The sequence below is a fragment of the Episyrphus balteatus genome, chromosome 4, assembly GCF_945859705.1.
Source record: "Episyrphus balteatus chromosome 4, idEpiBalt1.1, whole genome shotgun sequence".
Lineage (NCBI taxonomy): Eukaryota > Metazoa > Arthropoda > Insecta > Diptera > Syrphidae > Episyrphus > Episyrphus balteatus.
This window is the reverse complement of record NC_079137.1, coordinates 53,120,876-53,143,768: the sequence shown is the minus strand read 5'-3', so window position 1 is coordinate 53,143,768 and position 22,893 is coordinate 53,120,876. Positions and strand designations below refer to the sequence as shown.

The window sequence follows — 22,893 nt, the reverse complement described above, 5'->3', positions numbered from 1 at the left end:
AATTATTTGCAGAAATCTAAATAGTTGTTACTATCAAATTCAATACCCTTACAAATCGTCAATCTATTGGATTATGTACTACTTATTCTGAACCCGATCGTGACATAAAACCGTTTAGGCATACCTGTTTAAGCCTAACATTATACAAGGACTAAGTTATAAAATATAAATTAATATAAACTTAGTTTAACATGTCTGCTGAATAGGTTTTCCTCAGCGTGTTCAAACCCGGATTGGGTTTGGCGTAGCTACGGTCGTATGACAACTAAGTGCTTGCGTAAAAGGTAACTGCTTCCTCGTTTTCCACAGAAATTATGGGCTCATCCAGTTACATCTAGAGCTCTAACTAGACTCGGAATGTCAATGAACTACCCTCTCAGATTGGGGTAGTTTGCGATATTTCCTACAAGTATTTTCGCCGATTGCAGTAGATAATTGTCCAATGGTATGATTTTTGGTTTCTCGTAGAGTCGCTTGTTGCTATAGTATTTCTGCCGCTGTGTCGGTCGAAGAAAACTCCTCAGTATTTTTCTGTCAATTTATTTATTAATTTAATTCGTCAAATACTAATCTTAGATCTTAACATTAAATTTAACATACTAACATACATTACATAAATTAAAATTGTGCAAAACATTCTTTTTGCTTGCTTTTGCTCGAACAGTTGTAGTTCCTCCATGGCTGTCTTGGAGTTAGTACAGAATACCGGAAAGTTGAAGGCAATTACTGGTCGCAGAAGCTGTTTTTAGATCAAGAGCTTCGTTGGATGGCATAATACTGTTTTTTTTTTTTTTTCATTAAGAGGTTGGTGGTAATGGAAGGCAAAGGTGCCCTTTCTAAGGACCAAACGTGAGTGATTGTTCAATCTCAGGATCTCATTATATTTGTTTCCTATAGATACTTGAAATCGCGTTTAACTGGCAATCTACACTAAGGAGCAAAAAAACGGAATCAAATAAATTCGTATATTAAAAACAAAATTTGCAATGGATTAAATATTTTTTTTTTCAGTCTCATTTTAAAGCTCGAGTTTTTTACTTTGAATTGCTAATAAAAACATAAAAATGCCTTATCTGACAATAAATTGCACTGCATTTTTTTTATGTTAAATTTTTCAAATATTCTCTGTTTCGATTTCAGTAATTTTTTCCTTATATACTTCATTTATGTTAATTGGATCTTTATAAAGTGAACGGATTTCTAAGTTCTTAGCATTGACTTAAAGCTTTTGTTTCAAGCTTTTTAATGGTACTATTAATATACATGTATGTCAATTACATCCTTATCAATTATCGTTTTTACAGAACGCAAAATTTGATTCCATTTTTTTGCTCCTAAGTGTTGTTGCATCTGAAAGATGTTAACGTGATACTTCTAGTTTTTTTTTTTTTTTAACTATATGCCTGTAAGACCTAAGGTCTTTTCAATGCAAATTGTACGGCACTAGTTAGAAGGAATAGAAAGATAGGAAAGATTTTCGTTGGTACAGTGAAATTGAGAATCAGGTGATTATTATCTCATATAATTCCACGGGTGTCGTCCAGTTGAAGCTGGGGAATAAATTTAAGAATGCTGCCTGAGGTGGGGCTCGAACCCACACCTCTAGGTTAGCAGTCAAGCACTACATCCACTGCACCATTGCCATCCGCATGGTGCGCGTATTTTTTTTTCTTCTACACCTAAAAATTGATTTTCCCGTGGGCAAATTTTTTTTCCGCTTCGCGCTTTCCGAGTTATAAGACAAGCATACCTTTGGAACAAACATTAAACTAGCAAAACATTTTCTTTGAATATTGAGTTTTTTTTAACTCCTTGGCAAACTAAAATTTATTTTCCTCGTGATCCAGATGAGATCATCAGGATTTTGTTTTGTTATTGTCTCGCAAATAAAAACAATGATCTGATCTGGATCACGAGGAAAATAAAACACAGCTAATATAAACATCTTTTTGGTTCTGATTTCGCTTTAGTTAAGCCAAACGAGACACAATTGGCTTTCTTTCCCAAAATGTTGAAAATTGGCTTTATTTCTCTTCAGAAAATTATTATAATTTTCACTTGGGCTTATTTCATTGCACCAAAAAGTGATCTTATGGATTACTTAGTCAGACCTATGATCGGAAGATTTTTGTATTCACGGTACCCGAATTTAAGAAGAAAAATTGACGTCAAACAACGCACTCATTTGACATTTACCAGTTTGCAAAAATATTTTTTTTATCGTGAAAAGAATCATTTAAAGTGAAAATCAAAATGGATAGCGCAGCTGCTTTTCTCGAAGCTGAAATGTATGAAGAAAGGGAACTTCTTAAACAAAAAAGAATGTGTTTAAGAAATTCAACAAATATTTTCCATATGCATGATACAGCGTAAGTACAATTTTGCTTTTACGTATGTACCTACCTCTAAAAATAAACATTTTATTACAGTTTTAAAAAAAATTTCCGCCTTAACAAAGAAGCATTACATTACGTTTTAAACGAAATAAAAACCAAAATTCAACCTGCTTCAAGATCTGAGGGATTGACCCCTGAGCAAAAGTTAGCTGCATGTTTGCGATTTTTCGGTGAAGGGACATATCAGCATGGTGTTGGCAAAGACTTCGACTCACCTGTGGCGCAATCAACCTTTTCAAAAATTCTCCAAGAACTTTTATGTGTACTCGAAGATACATTGTGTGCCAAATGGATATCCTTGGATATGTCACCGGCTCAAATTCAGGAATCCAAGTCTTTCGTCGAAGCAAGAACAGGTTTTCCAAATGTTAAATTTTGCGTCGATGGAACTCACATCAAAATTGTTGCTCCGAGAGATGACAAACATTTGTTCTATAACAGAAAGGGATACTATTCCCTGAATGTTCTAATTGTAATGTGCATTATGTAAAAATAATAGAGAGTAGATTAAAATTTCTTTATTTCTTTAGATTTGCGATTATAAAATGTGGATTCGCGGTTTAAACGCTAATTTCCAAGGGGCAAATCACGATTCCCATATATGGAATATCAGTCCACAAAGATCTCATTTTAAACAGAGATATGAAAACGGTGTCAGAGACGAATATGTATTAGGTATGTAGTATATTACTTCCAAAAATCCATACATTTTGCCAATTTGATTTTTTTTGCTAGGAGATGCAGGTTATCCATTAGAGCCTTGGTTGATGACTCCATTTAGGACTCCGCCACCAAATAGTCCTCAAATGCGTTACAACAAATCCCACTCCAGAGCCCGAAATGTAGTCGAAAGAACAATTGGTTTACTCAAAAACCGATTCCGATGTTTGTTAGGACTTCTGTCTCAGTAGGGTAGGACAGAATTCCCTAATTCAATCCAGGACTATGACCCAGTTAAGTGAGACATTAGCCCCTAAAAAAAATTCGGGACTTGTGTTCCGAGGACTTATATGTCCCTGCGCCGAAAATCACTGTAGTTTGTTCAGTTTAAAACTTTCTTATTTTTTTTTTGGGAGAATAAGTGATTCTTTTCATGATTTAGGAAAAAAAAAAACAGAATTGAATGAATTATTGATTACACAGGTCAACACGAAATTTGTGCTTAGGTTGTGACTATGAAATTATGATAGATATATTGATACTCATCTAGAAAATATATATATATTTTTTTTTAATTTGCTTTTGAGGTCAGCAGAGCAATTTCCAGTTTTTAAGTAAATCTGTCTTTTACAAAAATAGTCGTAAGTAATTTTGGCAAAAACTCGAGGCCGTCTTAACCAATTTGGCTGATTTTTGTTTTCTTCATTTTAATGCTGTTTTTATATTCATATTTAGAAAAATAAAAAAAAGGGAAATTTAAGAAGAAAAAAACAAAAATTAAATCGAAATTTTCGTTTTGTTCGAATTTTTATCACGAATTTTGTATACCTTCTATTTTCAATATTTATGGTAAAGGTAATTCACTCTATACTATACAAAAATAACTGCTTACACAAATAACTGTATCCAAACTGTAGCCAAACTAGTTCATATTGAAATTCTCTATTTATTGAAAAGTTAAATTAATTTGATTGCATAGTTTTTTTTATTATTTTGTTACATAAAAGGGTGTCTAAAAAGTTATGGATTAAACGAAATGGGCTGATAGGCTAACTTAAGATCTCTCAGAATTTGATAACTTGTTCATCCAAAATACTTACAGTTCTTGTGAAATTTCGAAAAATCCCTACTTTGCAACAGTATTTTGCTTCCTCTGCCCATAATTGATTTTTGTTTTTTTACAATTCTTTCACTAAACCATTGCCTAACAATAAAAACCACTTTTTTCTGCAAATTAATTAACAGTTCCTAGTTTTATAAAAACTTAATTTCTTACTTTAATTTCAAAGCAACAAGACGGCACAAATTTGTATTGTGTGACTCTGGTTTATTATTTTTAAAACTTGTCCCAGTATTGCAGTTTTCAAAAAAGTATAAAAATGTCCAAAGTTGAAGTTACATACATAAATATTACAGCTTGAACTCAACCAAACAGGGTTTTTCGGAGCAAAAAACCCTTGTATTCATCATAATTTTTTTCTTATAATTTAAGTCGAATAAAGTGCTTTGGCAAAAATGTAGAGCTTTAAATTATCTACATTTTAAACCTTTACAGTTTTTTTTTGTACAATGCACGGTTCTTGCACTATAGCTCATAAGACTCGACTTAGGCTCACAGGGTATGAAAATTGTATTTTTGCTCCCAACACTACAAAAGCAAATCTTAGGAGGGGAAAGGGTGATTATCTATTGTTTTGGTTTACCATAAACCCAAAAAGTGTACAAAAAATATTTTTATTTTTGTCGACCTGTGTTATCGAACAAAGACACAGGACAATCAATTTCTAAAGAATCTTTTAACATTATAGTAGGATAGATAAGGTTTTGATGATACCATTAGTATCAATCATGTTAAACTATTCCGACATATTCAGAATACAGTTCTCTAAGGGGCTGTTATTCCGACCTCTCGTGCAACTAAAGGATCTAGTCCTTTGTGACGCGTGTCACTGTGTTAAGTGCTTGAAATAGTATATAAAACCTCCAATAATGAACATAACTACAAAGCTTGAATATGGATGAATTAAATCTTTCTTTCAATTAAGAGTAAAACTATTAATACTCGTAGCTTTGCATTAATAAATGCAAAAAATTAATATTAATGCACATTTTTAAATTCGTCTGATATAAAAAAAAGTTTTGCACTTCACAAACTTGTTCCACATATCATTGACCTTCTAGAATGTTATTTTGAATCTACATACTTCGAAGGTTACTCCTTCTTACTTCTTTTTTTTTTCCTTTCCCAATTCTAAAAAAAAAACACCACAAATCGATTTTTCCCAATTTGGAAAAGAAAAAAATCCCTCAAAAAAGAAAGCAATAACCAACCAACCAGTAAGAAGATATACTCTTTTTTGTTACTTTTTGCAAATTAAAGGATAATGCTGTAACATAACACCGAGTAGGCACAATCCCGGTGATAGTGTGGGAGAGGAGATACTTTTGATGGCTTCAAGCTTCAACTTCTCTTTTATAAAAAAGAATAAAACTAACGTTAATGGTTTAATGCAGAGTGCACTGAGTTTCCATTAGGCAAGCCCTACTTTATTTGTTGTTCAAATTGAAAAGAAACAAACGGAAAGGGGGGGGGGGGGGGGGGGCATTTGAAGAAAGAATTCCCACTTATTCAGACATTTACCTTTAAGCTAACAACAGCTTTGTCCTCATTTGCTTTGTCTGGAAAACTATTATAAAACTACTTGACTTGGAAAAAGTACAGGTTGAAAAATACGCAAACCCATAATGATAATAAAAATATAATTCATTAAAATGATTGCCATAAATTTGGTTTGAATAAAAAAAATATGCAATTCCTCCAAACTCTTCTTCTTCGATTCCGATTCCATCACTTTTTGGATGAGTCACAAACTGAGAAAGTAATTGTATTTGAGTATGAAATCATGTTCATGTTGAATTAATTAGAAAAAAAATACAGTTCATCATCATCGTTATTCACAGCTGCTGGATCTCCAACAACAAAAAAACACTACTTACCTTTTTTTTTAATTTTCAAAAAAAAGAAACAAACAAATTTACATAAATTCAGCACACACAAAAATGTGCTAAATTAGATCATCCAAATTTTGTTTGAATAAAATTGATTTTAATGAATCAAAATAAATCCAAATTTATTTAATTTTTTTGTTGCATGTTTTAGTTGGACCAATTAGTTTTTTTTGGTTGTTTTTTTGACAACCAATCACAAATCTCACTCGGAGGAAGTTTAGAGATAAAATGGCGTTCACTCTACTGAACAGAAAAAAAATAATTTTTTTAAAACACGGTAAATACAATTTGCAGTTATTATTTTGATGTTTTGTTGAATTTTTTTTTGTTTTTGTGGATATATAGAAGAAAAAGTTAATTTTGTGTATAATTAATCTTTTTTTATAAATAAAACACAAAGCCACTCTCTGTAGCACAATTTTGTGCGATTTTTTTTATTTTATTTGAGATTTGAGAAGAAAAATTTCACTTTACTACACACAAAAACAGACAGAATGAACGAAACGAACTGAAGTTAGGAGTAGTTGATGATGGTATCCACAAAAAAAAAATACTCAAAAATCAGATGATTAGTTGAAGAATTGTGAGGTAGGTGGCGTAGTAAAAGTGGATTAGAAAAAAATTTAATGGACTGTTTTAAGGTGGAGACAAATTTATGTGCATGCATTATGTTCTGCTTACACTAGAGCCCAAATGAGATATTAGGTGTGTTTTTATTACAGCCGGGCTGATACTGATAAACAACAATAATAAAATGCACGACTGGGTCGCACGAACTTGCTCTTAGTGTTAAAGTTGCTTAAATTTTTAAGAAATTTGGAAAAAAAAATAAAATTCGTTTTTTAAAAAAATAAAATAAAATCTAAAATTAAATTGCCCTCCAAAACAAGTATGCAGTTTTGATTGATACATTAACATGCATTTAAAAAAAAAAAATTTCAAAATCGTTAGAGCCGTTTTTAAAAAAACTAATTTTTTATAAATAATTTTTTGGAAAAAAAGTTTTAAAATAAAATTGGTATGCCATTTTGTAGAAATCACTAATCAACATCAAAAAACAAAATTTCAAAAAAATTCAATGTCCCGTTTTCGAAAATTTGATTTTTCAAACAAAAATTTTCAAATTTTTTTTTAAATCCAAAAATTATTTTTTTGGAAATTTTATTTTTGGTTTATATTTTAATTATATAAATGCTTTTTCACAAAAAGTTTCGTTGAAATCGAATTAGCAGTTTCGGAGATAATCGGATTTGAAAAAAACCGTTCTATGGCAGGTACCGTTAATAATGATTTTCAAAAAAAAATTTTTTCATTGAAAGATAGACCTTTGCTTAAAACTAACATTTGAATTTTTTAAACAAAATCGTTGGAGCCGTTTTCGAGATATTTCAATTTTACCTAAATCGGTATATGACAAGTACCGTTATTTTTGGTCCAAAAAAATTAATTCCAAAAACCCCTCTGGAGAGTCGCCAAATAACGCTACATACCAAGTTTGACATTAATCGGTCCATTCGTAGGCTGTAGCTCCTTATACAGACAGACAGACAGACAGACAGACAGACAGACAGACAGACAGACAGACAGACGGACTTCCGGGACCCACTTTTTTGGTATTGTCTACCATCGTAATGTCATGAAAAAATGTTATCTCAACTTTTTTTTTTGTACGAATGCATAACTTGATATATAGTACCTATATCGCAAGTAAAAAATTCTGTATGAACATAATTTTGTATTCAATATCCACTTTTTTGATAGTGATAAAAAGTGCGCACTTATTATTATTATCAAAACAATTTTTCTTCTAAGCCTTATCTCAGCTAAAATGGATCCCATACAAATTATCGATAACTTGTATGGGAATTTTATCTCGGCTAAAATTTAGCGCGAACATAGCGTACCCAGTCTTTATCATTTACAGAATTTGGAATACAGAATTTTGAAATCTAGAATTTTGTTTTTTTTTTGTATTTTAGAATACAGAGTTTTGAATTTACAGAATTTAAAAAATACAGATTTTTGAACTTACAGAATTTTAAAATACAAAATTAGGGAGTACAGAATTTTGAAAACCTAATTTTGGCACATACAGAATTTTGACCTCATGTTTAACCCTAATGAATAATCTAGCTCGAAAAGCCATTGTCCGTAGAAAATATACAAAATATACAAATTTGTTCTTTGTAGAAGAATATAATTTTTGCATAAACTCTTTTGTTTCAACTGCAACACTTGCACTACATTTTACATAACTACCCTACTAACAATTTTGCTTCTATAATGCTTTACAGAAGCATCAATTGCATCTGTAAAGCTTTATAAAACCAAAATTGTTTGTGGGGTACCAGAGAGACATTTTTAACAGTTTTTCACTAATATTTAAACCATCTTTGAATGGACAAAAAGAAACCATACACGGAGAAAGAAGACAACCTAAAATTAAGTGGATCCCATTTTAAATTAAACGGATTTCTACATGGTTTTTTGCTAAGATGACTTCCGTCTTAAATTCAGGTGGCAAAGCATCTTTATTTCTTGAATTCGCGAATAAGATGATCTCCCACTTAATTTAAGCGAAAGATCATCTTATTTCAAAATTTTTACCTATTTCTTGTTGGTTTTTTTAAGATGAACAATTGTTCATGTCCCATGTAAGGCAAGTGTGAATTTTTAATTTTCGTATTTTATTTTTTTTGTGTAAAATTTCATGGCGGACTTAATTAAAACATTTTCCTGGTACAGCCTAGTACGCTGCTGAAGCGAAAAGATATTTTCCATACAAAATTTCGTTGACGAAATCCTGAACGGAAAATTTCGTATTTCAGTACGCAGCTCTAGCAGAAAAAATTGTCATTTGTCACTTACTTTTTACTGTCCTGTGCATTTTTCTTGACTCCAAGAGCAGTGTTGACGGTTTTTTCACTTTTAGGCCCAATTTATTGACTCTCCATTAAACTTAAATCGCCATTAAAAAAGGGAATTTTAAAATTAAAAACCAAATTCGTTTAATTCAGTCTCTTTTAAGGACTTTTTTGAAGTTTGGCATCATTAACTAATTGATCATTAAATTTAAAAGTCGTTTTAGTTAAAACACCAAATTCGACCTTTTATGAGGGATTTTTAGAGCAAATGGAGGTTTTAGACAGGGTTTCTATTTATTCACTCTCCATTAGCGTCAAATGGAATTTCATTTATTATTTTATTAAAAAAAGTTTCAGTGTCAATTGACAATTAAAAATAAATAAAATATGCATAAATATAGAAATATTGAGATGGTGAAAAAGTGTTCAATCAATATCATAAGACCAACGTTTGGTAACTGTAATTGGTAAAAGTACCTACCCCAAATTATTCTAAAACTTTATTTTAAATTTTGTGATGTTATTTTAATGGAGCTAAAGCTGTTCAATAGGGTAAATCTTCATGAATTTATGCTTCTATGCACTTGCAAATATGCGAATCTATTGCCGATTATATTGGTATTATCATGCGAGCCGTTGCTTACTAAGAATTGGTTTATATTCAAAATAATGCCATAAAGGTAATATTATTTTAAATAACTGCGAGTCGAGGCTCTATTAAGGGAAGGTATGCGGGTTAAAAAAACGAAAATTCACTTATTATAATTAGTCAATTTTCGTTAACATGTACGTGGGCAATTGTCACATATAATATCAACTGCTTCACCTCCAAAAAACACGGTTGTCGTGCTGCAAAATACATATTTCAGTTTATATTGTATATCGTTACACTGTCTGTGGGTTTTTGCCTGGCGTTTTAGCTGCAAAATACTTAAGGGCCATCATTTTTGAGTTTTTATATTGTTTATCCTTCAAATCTTCAAATTTAAATATATTTTATTTGACAAAAATGTAGCTTTTGACAGTTTAATTTTTCAACAAATAAAAAAATCCCTGGGATATTTTTAATGGAGTTTTAAATTTAAAGTTTCCATTAAAAGTAAAGACTTTAACTAAAGCAGAGTGAATTAAATGAATTTTTAATGATGGAAACTTAAAGACGTCAATAGATTAACAAAGCTTTTAACTAAAACGACAAATTTAAAAATTTAATGGAGGCTCAATAAATTGGCCCTTAATTAATTTATTTCTTGCTTTAAAAATTTATTTCTGCTGATTTTTCTTGATTTTAAATTAATTATGAATGTTTTTATTTTGACTTTGACAGAAAACTGGATGATATTTTTTCGTTAGCATTTTCGTTGTCGACTTTGGAGACTTGAAAATTTTTCATTTCGCATCAGCAGCGTACTAGGCTTGAATCTAAAAATTCTGCATCTTGAAAATAAAAAGTTGTTTTTTATATATCTCAGCATTAAAAAAAATTCCTTTTAAACCTTTTAATTTCTCTAAAAAAAAAAACACTCTTTCACTTCGTATATTTGTATGAACTCTTTTGTTTCTTGGTTATTAACTGCAGTTCATTTCACAAATATTTGATTTTATTTATAGGATATTTTGCTACTAGTTGCAAAACCTCTCATTCTATCAAAAAATAAGTGAAAAATTAAAATAGACTTTTTTGATTCTTTATTCGTATGAAAAATAAAATCATTGTGCGAAATTTTAAAAACGTGAACATAAAATATCTAGCTAGATCAACCGTCGTCTCTTCACCCACTCTATCACATGCAGTTAAAAAAAAATCCAATAAATAAACACAAAAAAGAGCACGTATACGCCACAGTGCACGTGAATAACGTGCAAATAATGTTAATTCCAAATCGATATTAAATGACACTTGCACTCAAAAAATGAACAACAAACTCATCTACTTTGTTGTCACTCTTACGTCTAGCACACAGCTGAAGCGAAACGAAAATGGCACAACAAAATCATTAATGAAATTAAATTTTTTAATTTTTATTATTTTGACTTCGACATATTACTCGATGGTATTTTTTCGTTAACATTTTCGCTATTTACTTTTGAGACTTTAGAAAAATTTTCGTTTCGCTTCAGCTACGTAGGTACTAGACTTAAATAGTTCTAAGGAGTTTCTTTTTTTTAAATGTTCAAAACAATTCAACATCATCCATCTATCCTCGAACTATGGTAAAACTCCAACGGTTTTAATATAATAAATATTTATCTTAGAGCTTGGACCGACCCTGTTTTCAAGAGCGTCTTGATGTATTCCTTTCTTCCTGAATATTCTTTAATGACATATTTTTATTTTATACAGACATACAAAAAAATCTAATTCCTTTTCACTCGATTCAGAGTGTAACTCCCAGAATCTTAAAAAGTGATAAAATAACCAAGGAGTTGTGAAAAAAGGCGCAACGCACAATCCAAATAATATCATCTTACTTGTCATGTACGTCTCAATCTCTCAACACGTGGATGCCGGTACAAATGATGCATTCATCAACGACAGGTCACCATCACATCATACAGCCGCACTTATATTCGCGACACGGACAACTAGTTTTTATGATTGAACTTCACCTTGATTACAACTTTTCTACAAACTTGTTACAATGTTGTTTGTTTGTTTGTGTTTCATATTGTGGTGTTAATTCACATCTGGTGGAACCATGGACCTTACCTTCTTGCTAATAACAACAAGTTATGCATCAAGCTCAAGCTTAAGTCCAAGGTTTTGGCTTTAATGACGCGCACTCAATCAAAAAGTAATATTTTAATATTATGAGAGTGCATCTTGGTGGCTAAAATGCGAGTAAGAACAAAAATGTCATTTTAGAAGTAACTGCTATCTAGTACAAATAACATCTTATAACGTCTGTGAGCCCCGTGACCAATTACAAAGTTTGTCGGTTATTATTTTTTTGTATGATTTGATGTGAAAAGATTCCTTAATTAGAAGTTTGTACTGAATGTGAGTACTGAATGTGTTTTAAAGTTCTTAAAAAAAAAGTTAAAAAATAGTTTTAAAAAAAACCTAAAAATTCTTACATCAAAACGTAAGTATAAAAGTGGTTTTAAATCTCCTTTGTCTATTTTAAGGAACATTTTGGAAAATATGTACAAATTTGCAGTTTGTTTTGTTCTGTTGATGTGTTTCATGTTATCTGAGACACAAGGACAACAATACAGTCTGGATCGACAATTGGCAAGACCTTTCGGAATGTTTAGACATTTTATGGCAAATTTAACAGCTGCACAAAATCAGATAAATAGTATTTATCGACTCAACAAAAAATTGGGGGTAATATTTTATATTGTACGACTTTAAGGTGCGGCCATAGAAGGACTTTTAAATAAAATTCAAAGATAAGAAGAAGCTTTATAAAGTACTATATCTGTAATGACCTCATGAGGATCCACGACCATAATAATACTGGTGGATTTAAAAATTGTTTCATAAGGGGATACTTCTTTTCTGCGTGTACAAGTAAAATATATTTGAACGGCCATTTTGACTATTCATACGGGGATTTTTTAACACCGAATGATATTTATTAATATAATAGCAATTTTCATCCTTTTCGTTCTTTTATGTGAATTTTTACCAGTACTTTCTTTAATGCACAGTCCCCATAGTTCTGAAAAACACGATGTGCAAGTCTGTTACTCAAAACGGTTTCTGTGAGTTTTCCTGAGTTATGTCCTTTTTGCCATTAAATACTAGTATGCTGAAGTGAAAAGTAAAATTCTATACCAAAACAACACAACAAAATTATAAACGAATAGTTTCGTTGTACCTTTCTTTTCACAGTAGGTACAGCCTAGTGCCCAGCTGATGCGAAATGAAAAGTCTCCAAACTCGACAGCGAAAATGCTTACAAGTTAACAAATTGAACAATTTTTAAGTTATTTCTTAAAATAATTTATGAAATTAACATTTATTGAAAAAGACACTGGTGATCAGGAAAAATGTACATCTCTTTATATATTATTCACAGTGATCCTGAACAAGTTTAAGGTTGACCCAAAATGACGACAAAAACTAAAAATGAGGCTTTGTTGCTGAAGGCCTGAGCAATAATAATCCGTTTTTACCAAAATCGGATTAGCTTCTTTTTTCGAGATATCCCCCGTAAACGTGTTTTTTTTCGTGAAAAATTCATATCAACGCAAGGCTCGAGTACGATAACTTACGGCCATATTATTCACTAGTTTAAAAAATACATCTGGATGTAAAGAAATTAAAATGTCAAAAATAAATCCAAATCCATAATATTCACTATCACACACAGAAAAAAAAGTCATTTTTAACTATTTTTTTAACCATGTCGAAATTTCTGACTGATATTACGGTAGTAGCTTGTAATAAATGTTCCGTTATGTGTGATATATCAAATGAAAGGTAGTATTATGTTGTATAATAGTAGGTATATTAATAAAGCTAAATCAAATACGAGATCGATTGAAAAATAAATTTCATTCATTTATATGTTAAAGAAAAAAAGATACAAAGAAAAAACGGTTAAAAACGGCCAAAAAAACTTGGGGTTATTCAGTCAAAAATCATTTTAAAATTCCATATTTGCATGCGCATGGTAAATATCTATATGTCCTATAAATTTGAAATTTTTTAAAATCCTTAAAAACTTACTAAAAATAAAAAACCACAAAAAAAAAACCCTAAAAAAGTAATTCATACTTCGAAAAGCAGAGACTTTAAAAAAAATCCGTATTCGACCCCTAATTTTTTTTATCATTATCTTTCGAATGGCATTTTTCAAATTGTGAAAAAAAATTTATCCTAAATATAATCATCATTTTGTCAAAGGTCTACCTCATATTTTAGTTTTAGAAAACCATTTATTACTTGGTTTTGAACTTTTTTAAATTTTTTTTTAATACCTATGTACCATTGTCAGTCTTGCAATAAATTTATCTTTCGATTAAAAAAAAATTCAACTCTTTACATTGTCGCGTTTAGAAAATAGCCAATTTTTTGCAATTTTGTTTTACCCCTATTTACCCTATTAAATGACGGAATTTTAAAAAATGTTTCATTTGTATTAAGCTCTAGGTTATAATCTTTCAAATAAGCTATAAAAGATATCTGTATCTTTAATAGTTTATTTTTAATTGAAATTTTTGCCGCACTGCGAAAAATTGCACTACGGGAGAAAATGGCGTCACTTTTTTGTGGTGGCTGCCATGGTTCATCCATTAATAAGACGTTATCACGTCAAAAAAAGTTATTGCTGAAATAAACCCGAAATAATATGAAGATTACGAAATCAAACGACTTTAGAACCAGTTTTTTATAATAGTTTAAGACTTCAAGGCCGAAGAATTCTGCCTGTATTGCAGCGTTAGTTAATTTGATTGGGTGAAATACATGTGAAGTTGGCATTTCAAATGCTATTTTTTTTTTTTCAAACCTGCCTGATTCGATTGACCAGGATAAAGCCCAAGATTTTTTTCGTTAGCGCACTCTTAGTTTTTTTTCACCTCAAACATCACAAAAAATAATTTTTTTTTATTCAGTGTTAAAATTGTTTTTGTTGGTTTTGCACTGTGGTTTGTTTGCCCAAAGTTAACCGAACTTATATTTTCGCTATTCACCCTTAGTTTAAAAATTATAGAAGCATTATTTTGTATCCACCTCACAAAAAAAAAAATAGTACGCATACACCACAGTGACCTTTTTAAATTTATAATTTAGAAAAAGTAATTTCATTGGTGTGGGCATTGTGCCTCAAATGTTATTTATTAAACTTAGAATTCTTACTTGATTGAATGTAGTTCATATATAAAATTCCTGTTAAGAAGCTTAAGTCGATTTGTTTTATTTCATTATAAAAAACTACAAAACACAAATATTTTTTCAAGTGCAAAAATCGTTGATTTTTTTGGTGTATGGCAAACCAGCCCCTATGGCAAAGCAGCCCCTAAAAAAGCTACATGTTTAGTAAAATTTATCCAAACCTTTTTCAAAAGTAACTACAAATATAAAATGGTGAGTGAGGATTACTTTTTCAGTACACGAATAGTACATTTTAGACCTTTCTCCAATAACCATAGTAATTCCAACAAATTACATCACCTTTTTTTCGATAACCGACACTTTTTCAAATTACTAACCTCTTAAAAATCAAAACTTGTTTTTTTCTGTGTGTGTAAAAATTGTGAAATACTTGATCAAATCCAGAGAGCCGTTTTGTTACAAGAGAATATTGCATTTAATTTTCTATGGCTGTAGCTTTAACTATTATTTTGTAAAAGTAGGTATTTTTTAATATATTTAATTTTAAATATCTCCAGAAAATTCAACCCCTAGTTCCTTCTTCACGCAAATTCTTTTGTGATGCTAAAAATGGACCTGGTAAGCGTAGTTTAAATCCTCCCGAATCTGTCAACGAAATTCGGCCAGGAGATATCGATATAATTGCTGGACTTGGTGATTCTTTGACAGCAGCTAATGGTGCAATATCAACTGGTCTTCATAGTTTGGCCAATGAGAATCGAGGATTGTCATTTACAGCGGGTGGACGCGCTGAGTGGCGCAAATATCTAACGGTACCCAATATTTTGCGAGAATTTAATAACGATCTTTATGGTTATTCAACTGAAGATAGTTTATCGATTGATCGTGCTAGCAAGTGAGTTAGAGTTAACAAATTAAACAAGCCTTATAGAGGTTATCGAGTCAATTTAACAACAATGATTTGATAGAAGACAATTTCAGATTTAACGTTGCAGAACCTATGACTCTTTTTGAAGATTTGCTCTTTCAAGCAAAAATTTTACTCAAACGAATGCAAAGAGATCCAAAAGTCAACATGACTTCACACTGGAAAATGATAACCATTTTTTTGGGTAACAATGATTTATGCTCAAAACTTTGTGATTTATCAAATCCGGAAGATCTAATCAAGGAACATGCTGATGATATTTATGAAACTTTGAGATTTTTACGGGACAATATTCCCAGGGTTTTAGTAAACTTTGTTCTTATGCCAAATCTAGTTGTATTGACAACATTTAAAAATGTACCAATGCAATGTTTTATGGCAGAAAGAATTGAATGTCGGTGTATGTACAGTAGTCGGGCAACACCAAAAATGTTGAGGAGATACGGAAATATTGCTCGTGAAATGCAAAAAATACAAAAGGAAATTATTTACCAGGATGAATTTCATACTAAAGTAAGTTAAGAAGATAGGCGCAAAATTTTAAACGATTTAGTAAAATGCTTAAGTCATTTTAGTAAGTTACTATGTCAAAAAGCAGACTGATTTTAAACTTAGTAAATTACTAAAATGGCTTTAGCATTTTTAAACTTTTGCGTCATAGTTATTTTTTAGGATTTTCTTAAAAGTTGTTTTCTTTTTCAGACATTTACCGTGAGCTTACAGCCTTTTACACAAAATTTTACTTTGCCTGAATTACCAAATGGAGATACGGACTTACGATATTTTGCAAGTGACTGCTTCCATTTTAGCCAACTGGGACAAGCAGCGAGTAAGTTTATTTTTATTTGAACACGCTTTTGTGCCAGCATAATTATTTTAATATAGGAGAAATTGGCTCTTTTTTAACATTTATGTTCTTGTTGAGATTTCACTACTTTTTGCAAGGTATTGCTCTAAAATTTAAAATCTATATTATTTAGTTGTTGGTATTTGGCGCCTTTTCTTAAAAAAACTCAAGCTTTCCATATTTCCTAATAAGGGTGGGGACCACACACTCTGACTAGAGAATGTCTACTTTTAAAATGTTTTTTTTTTGCACAAGATGCTACCAAGAAGATTCTAAGTGCTCTAAGTGCATTTTTCCCGGAAGTCCGTCTGTCTGTCTGTATAACGAGCTACAGCCTAAATGGATGGAGACTTTCCAGAGGGGTTTTTGGAATTAATTTGTTTGGACCAAAAATAACGGTACTTGTCATGTATCGATTTTAGTAAAGTTGAAATTGCTCAAAAACGGCTTCAACGATTTTGTTTAAAAAATTCACATGTAAGTTTTAAGACAAGGTCTATCTTTAAATGAAAAAATTCGGTACCTGCCATAGAACCGTTTTTTTAAATCCAATATTCTCCGAAACGGCTTATTCGATTTCAACGAATTTTGTGAAGAAGCACTTATATAACTCAAATATAAGACAAAAATAAAATTTCGAAAAAAATAATTTTTGGATAAAAAAAAAAAAATTGAACATTTTTTGAAAATTAGAATTTTCGAAAACGGGACATTGTATTTTTTTGAAATGTTGTTTTTAGATGTTGATTAGTGATTTCTACAAAATGGCATACCAATTTTATTTTAAAACTTTTTTTTCAAAAAATTATTTATAAAAAATTAGGTTTTTAAAAAACGGCTCTAACGATTTTGAAATTTTTTTTCTAAAAATGCATCTTAATATATCAAATAAAACTGCATACTTGTTTTGGAGGGCAATTTGATTTCAGATTTTGTTTTATTTTTTTTTTTTTTTTAACGAATATTATGTTTTTTTTATTTTATTTTATTTTTTTTTTTTTTGTACCTGACATTTCCCAAATTTGTATATAAAAAGTCTTAAAAATTTAAGCAACTTGAACTCCAAAAGCAAGTTCGTGCGACCCAGTCGTGCACTTTAATTATTTTCTTTTTAAAAGTATACAAAAACAATTCTTAGAACAATTCTAGAAGAATTCTTAGAACAGTTTTAAACTCCAAACCAGGAACCTATGCAATTTGATGACAACAAATTTTCAAAATTATGGGAGCCGTTTTTTTTAAAGGTTTTTATGTTAAGTTGAATAAGTTGAATTTTTTTTTTCCAAAAACTATTTTTTTTTTTTTTATAAATTTTTCTTACCTAATCAAAAAATAAAATCAATTAAAAAATCGGTTGTATTCGATTTTTGTGATTCCAAAATTTGCCAATGGTAAAGAGCAAGTAAGAAATCTTAATATTATAGGAAAGCGGAATTTCATTTATTTTACTGTTTTTCATTCTTTGTTCTTTGACTTGACATTTTTTTAGCATGCTTGTTGTATTGAACAAGTTCAAATATAAAAGCCGCCACTTTAGATACAATTATTTTAATTGGTATATTTTTTTTAATCTTAGGTAATGGAAAAACTATATGACGTAGGAATACAAATAATTTCTTACACGAAGGTCTATTGGCGTAAATTAATTTTCTATTTATTCTTTTTAAGTATTTTATATCTTTAAAAGACAAATACATAACATATAAATGATAATTGTTTTAAAAGAAGTTAATTGTTTTGAGTTGTGACATCAAGAACTTTTAAATGTTTTTAAATCAGTAATAATGTTTGAATTTATATTTTTATTTCGATTAATTTATCTTCTTCATCTCAAATTGGGTTACATGAAAGAGAGCCTTTTAATAATATGGATCCGGAGAATCGAGTTTAAAGTAGTGTGAAGAGGTTAGGAGTAGGTATCTATATAAAAGATTTCAATACATCTTCCCACTACCAGAAGAACTCCAACGTCCAACCCTAACACCATTATCAACTATTTTTTTTTTTTGTCAGATTTTCTTATATTTTATGATATTAATATCAATATCATATCACATTTTTACACGATCGAACAACACGGTTTTAACTTTTCATAAATGATTGTACTTTTTTTTTCTTTTTTTTTTGCAGGTGCTAATGCTCTTTGGAATAATATGATGCAACCAGAAGGAACGAAACAAATTGATTGGATGCCTGCTTTTCAGCATTTCGAATGTCCAACAGATGAAAATCCATTTATTGTAACACGAGAAAATAGAAAATAGCAATTTTGTGTTTTAATCGATGGATTCAAATTAAATAGATGATGATGAGCTTAATAATTGTCTTTAAATTAATAAAAAACCAAGTAAAAAGGAACAAAATTAAAATTCGTACAAAACAATATAATAGATCCGTCGAGATAAACATCGAAAATTCTAAAAGTTCCTATATGCAGGTATTTAATGCCACTGGTCGTAAATGGTACCCCAATGAAAATTGGTACAAATGTTTCATTTATAACAGAAACTAAGAATCTAAGCATTTTAAGTGAAAGGGTGTTTTTTTTTTTTTAAATAAGGGAAATCCGCGATAAGTTCGATAAAATCAATGGTATAAAAAGTACCCTTACGAAATTTTGTCTTTCCCATGAAAATTACGAATAAAATTGCTTAGTCTATACATTTTTGTCATGCGAAAGGATGGTTTTTTAAGGTGTACAGAAAATGTGGGTATTTTGGAATAACTTAGCAATAATAGTGGTACCCTATTGAAATTCAGCAATTATGTTACTTTTGATATGAGAAAGAAGAATCTAAAGAGTCTATTAGATTAACATATCGTCGCCCTAGAATTGGGTTGCCGTATATACATAGGTTTTCAATAGCCTATACGGCAACTCAATTCTAGGGCGACGATATGGCTTTTTGGGACCAATTAGAGATATTACTGTCTCTTAAAGAAAAAACACCTTTTCACCTAAATATTTTGTATGAAAACCTTAAAAACATGTGTCATATCGCTGGCTGAGAATTATAGGGTTGTATGCCTGCAGGGCAACCTTATAATCCTCGACCAGCAATATGATTATATTCCACAAACAAAACACACTTTGACCAAATTTTTTTTAGACTTTTTTGATCCTTGGTTCTTATAGGTACCTACCAAAAGCACATTTTAGGCAAAGTTTCATTAGGGTAACAATTTTCTTTGTTTTGCTGTTTTTTTTTTTTTTTTTTGAACTTTTTTATTTGTAACAACAAAAAATCTCACTGACCAGATTTAAAGAAAAACTAATTAAGAAAATAAAAAATAGTGTGAGCTTGTTATAGTTTACAGAGGAAAGATTCTTCGAGTAATATTCGGTTCAATGTGCATCGGCGCACAGTGGGCAAAATCGCCTTAGGCGTCTCAAAAGTCAGTAACTTTCTTTTCTCATGGAATATTTGAGCGTAATTTCCAATATATAACCTTTGATAATAATACATATATGTAGGATAAAAAAAAATATTTAAATTACTTTTTTTTTAAATCGAAATTGTTTTTAAGCATTACAAAATTAGTGAACAATAATCTATACATAAGTGGACTGTAAAAATATTATCTTCAATAAATAAATAAAACACAAAGTTATTTTTGTTCTTAATTGGACTGCGCGTCCTCTTTACTCAGATATCTTGTTGCGACTGACAGTTTTGGTTGAGGATGAAGGAAGGAATGAAAAAGGAGATACACACACGCTGATCGCTGATCGCCTGTTCGTTTGAGATGTTGTGTGCGTTGAGAGGCTTCTCCTGCAGGTAGGCACGGATTATTTAACATCCTGCCCACTTTAAACCTTCGGTTTAATATTTGATGATTGTTGATCTTCGATGCGTTGGGGGCTTCTTCCGAATAGCATTTGCTCAAGGACATTGGGAAAACCATTGGCGCCCCTGAGTGTTTGTAAATGCCAATGGAAAAAACCAAGTCGATTCGGGTAATACATATGTAGAGAATTGACTGAGGGGATCTTTGCTCGCAAGACCTTATAGTTGACTGTTGGCAGACCAAAAATCTGTTGATTCTCTTGGAGATTTGATGTGGTCCTTTATTTGTGATTGATGTTCTAATGTTTTGTTTGATGTTCTGTTGTTTTCTTGTAGTGTCGGCTAAACAATGTGAGCGTAGCGAGTGTTTAAAATTTTTAAATTTTCAAATTTTGGTATTGAAAAATTGATGAAAAATTGATGCATTTGAATTGGTGATTAAGGGTGGTGAGCTGCTGGGAAAAGCTCGTTGCAAACTATATTCGTCAATGGTTATTATTGTTGTGCACATGGTTGTTTATGTTTTATGTCACACCCTCATGTTGCTATTGTGCTCTCGTTCTTGAAGTTCTTGCAGCTTTTGCTGGTGTTGCTGTTTTTTCTGCTCTTGCTGATGCTTCAGTTGCCGCTCTATTGGGACAGACCAGCTTCTTGCTTTTGTTGTTAACAGTTGTGACATGATTACTTGCTGGCATTGATCAATTGCACTGTTTCATTCGTGTTTGGTTTTTTCTGCGCATGAACAGATGTCCCTGCCCACTTTGATTCTACAGAATCAAGAGAATTGATTGATGTTGGTGTTCCCAGACACTTCTCTAGTTGGAAATTCTCGGAAAGAAAAGAAAATAAACATAATTTTTAGTCATGCTTCCTACATCAAGGAATGTATATTATAATGTCCTTATGTGAATGTTTGAAATAATGTATGTTTTGAGTATTTAATATTTTGTTTTATAATATGAACTGATGGTTTCGAATTGAACTTTGTCTCTTGAACAAATGATTCATTGTTTTCATGAAAGAATGTACGCTGGGATGAATTTTGTCTCAAGAACAAATGATTCACCCTGCGAACGCACACTCAAAATCGAACTGTGAAAAGGATGCCCTTCGTAGGCAATCTGCTTTACTGAAAGAATGTGCGTTTTGTAAGAACGCACACTCAAAATAAAAGGTTTAAAGTTTAGAAGGTTTATAAGCAATTGCTGGTTGTTCAATTTTGCATATACTAATTTTGGAAAAAGGTATTCTTTTTTTTTTTTTTAAACCCAGTTAAAATAGAGATAAATTTATTGCTCTTGCAAAATAAATCTATCATATTTAAATTTAAGTCAATAAAAAAGAATAAAGATGCATACATTTATGTAGATGTAAATGTACTAGCAGTTTTGTTCTGCATGATACTCTCTGAAAATTTTTCTATGACTTGATTTTGTTTGGTTTGCTTAAGTTTATTTATTGAGCTTGTTTTATGAATCTGCTTTGAAAGTGAATGAAAGACTTTGTATTTTTTTCAATTTATTATTATTCAATTGCTAAACCGTTTTTTGTTTATTCGATGTAAAATGTGATCGATCTGATATAGCTGCCGTTTCTTGAGCAGTTTTAATGGAAGACTCATTTTTTTTTTATTATGTACAAACGTTTTTGAGGTGTTTTGTATTGGTGAACATTTGATTTCAACTGATGTTTTTGGATTGAATTTAGTCTATTAAACGAATGCTTCATCTTGGTTTCATGTTAGAATGTACGCCGGGATGAATTTTGTCTCAAGAACAAATGATTCATCCTGCGAACGTACACTCCAAGTGAAAATATATAAGAAATAAAAGGTTATCCTTTTTCCTTTGTATTAACTTGTGTGCAAGAATGTACGTTTTGTAAGGACGAACACTCAAAATGGAATTGAGAAAAGGATGTCCTTCGAAGGCAATCTGCTTTTCTTTTTGGAAGAATGTACGCTGGGATGAATTTTGTCTCAAGAACAAATGATTCACCCTGCGAACGCACACTCAAAATCGATTTGTGAAAGGATGCCCTTCGAAGGCAATCTGCTTTCCTTTTTGGAAGAATGTACGCTGGGATGAATTTTGTCTCAAGAACAAATGATTCACCCTGCGAACGCACACTCAAAATCGATTTGTGAAAAGGATGCCCTTCGAAGGCAATCTGCTTTCCTTTTTGGAAGAATGTACGCTGGGATGAATTTTGTCTCAAGAACAAATGATTCACCCTGCGAACGCACACTCAAAATCGAATTGAGAAAAGGATGCCCTTCGAAGGCAATCTGCTTTCCTTTTTGGAAGAATGTACGCTGGGATGAATTTTGTCTCAAGAACAAATGATTCACCCTGCGAACGCACACTCAAAATCGATTTGTGAAAAGGATGCCCTTCGAAGGCAATCTGCTTTCCTTTTTGGAAGAATGTACGCTGGGATGAATTTTGTCTCAAGAACAAATGATTCACCCTGCGAACGCACACTCAAAATCGATTTGTGGAAAGGATGCCCTTCGAAGGCAATCTGCTTTCCTTTTTGGAAGAATGTACGCTGGGATGAATTTTGTCTCAAGAACAAATGATTCACCCTGCGAACGCACACTCAAAATCGATT

At 31.0% G+C, this 22,893-nt stretch overlaps 2 protein-coding genes and 1 long non-coding RNA gene across 3 annotated transcripts; 2 read left to right on the top strand and 1 right to left on the bottom strand.

The window, feature by feature from the left end:
• Positions 1 to 2,253: 2,253 nt before the first annotated feature.
• On the top strand, positions 2,254 to 3,307 carry LOC129919260 (putative nuclease HARBI1). Its single transcript, XM_056000114.1, has 4 exons — positions 2,254 to 2,369; positions 2,514 to 2,868; positions 2,927 to 3,071; positions 3,132 to 3,307. Exons 1-4 carry the CDS (start codon positions 2,254 to 2,256, stop codon positions 3,305 to 3,307), a joined length of 792 nt encoding a protein of 263 aa, XP_055856089.1.
• A 2,783-nt stretch (positions 3,308 to 6,090) lies between these two features.
• LOC129919016 (uncharacterized) lies at positions 6,091 to 8,996 on the bottom strand. Its single transcript, XR_008773038.1, has 2 exons — positions 8,934 to 8,996; positions 6,091 to 6,308 (listed from the first exon to the last, which is right to left on the bottom strand). It is a non-coding gene; the product is annotated as an uncharacterized LOC129919016 (long non-coding RNA).
• A 2,789-nt stretch (positions 8,997 to 11,785) lies between these two features.
• On the top strand, positions 11,786 to 19,242 carry LOC129919013 (phospholipase B1, membrane-associated-like). Its single transcript, XM_055999812.1, has 6 exons — positions 11,786 to 11,930; positions 12,059 to 12,260; positions 15,275 to 15,612; positions 15,699 to 16,158; positions 16,348 to 16,474; positions 18,623 to 19,242. Coding segments are annotated over exons 1-6 (1,263 nt in total). The 5' UTR covers positions 11,786 to 11,928; the 3' UTR covers positions 18,757 to 19,242.
• Positions 19,243 to 22,893: the final 3,651 nt, after the last annotated feature.

Excerpts from the sequence above, each read along its gene's own strand:
- LOC129919260 (XM_056000114.1), top strand. The coding sequence starts at position 2,254 with ATGGATAGCGCAGCTGCTTTTCTCGAAGCTGAAATGTATGAAGAAAGG. Across the intron at positions 2,370-2,513 it reads TTCCATATGCATGATACAGC|ATCTGAGGGATTGACCCCTG; the intron begins GTAAGTACAATT and ends ACCTGCTTCAAG. Across the intron at positions 2,869-2,926 it reads ATTCCCTGAATGTTCTAATT|ATTTGCGATTATAAAATGTG; the intron begins GTAATGTGCATT and ends TTATTTCTTTAG.
- LOC129919013 (XM_055999812.1), top strand. Across the intron at positions 12,261-15,274 it reads GACTCAACAAAAAATTGGGG|AAAATTCAACCCCTAGTTCC; the intron begins GTAATATTTTAT and ends AAATATCTCCAG. Across the intron at positions 16,159-16,347 it reads AGGATGAATTTCATACTAAA|ACATTTACCGTGAGCTTACA; the intron begins GTAAGTTAAGAA and ends TTTCTTTTTCAG.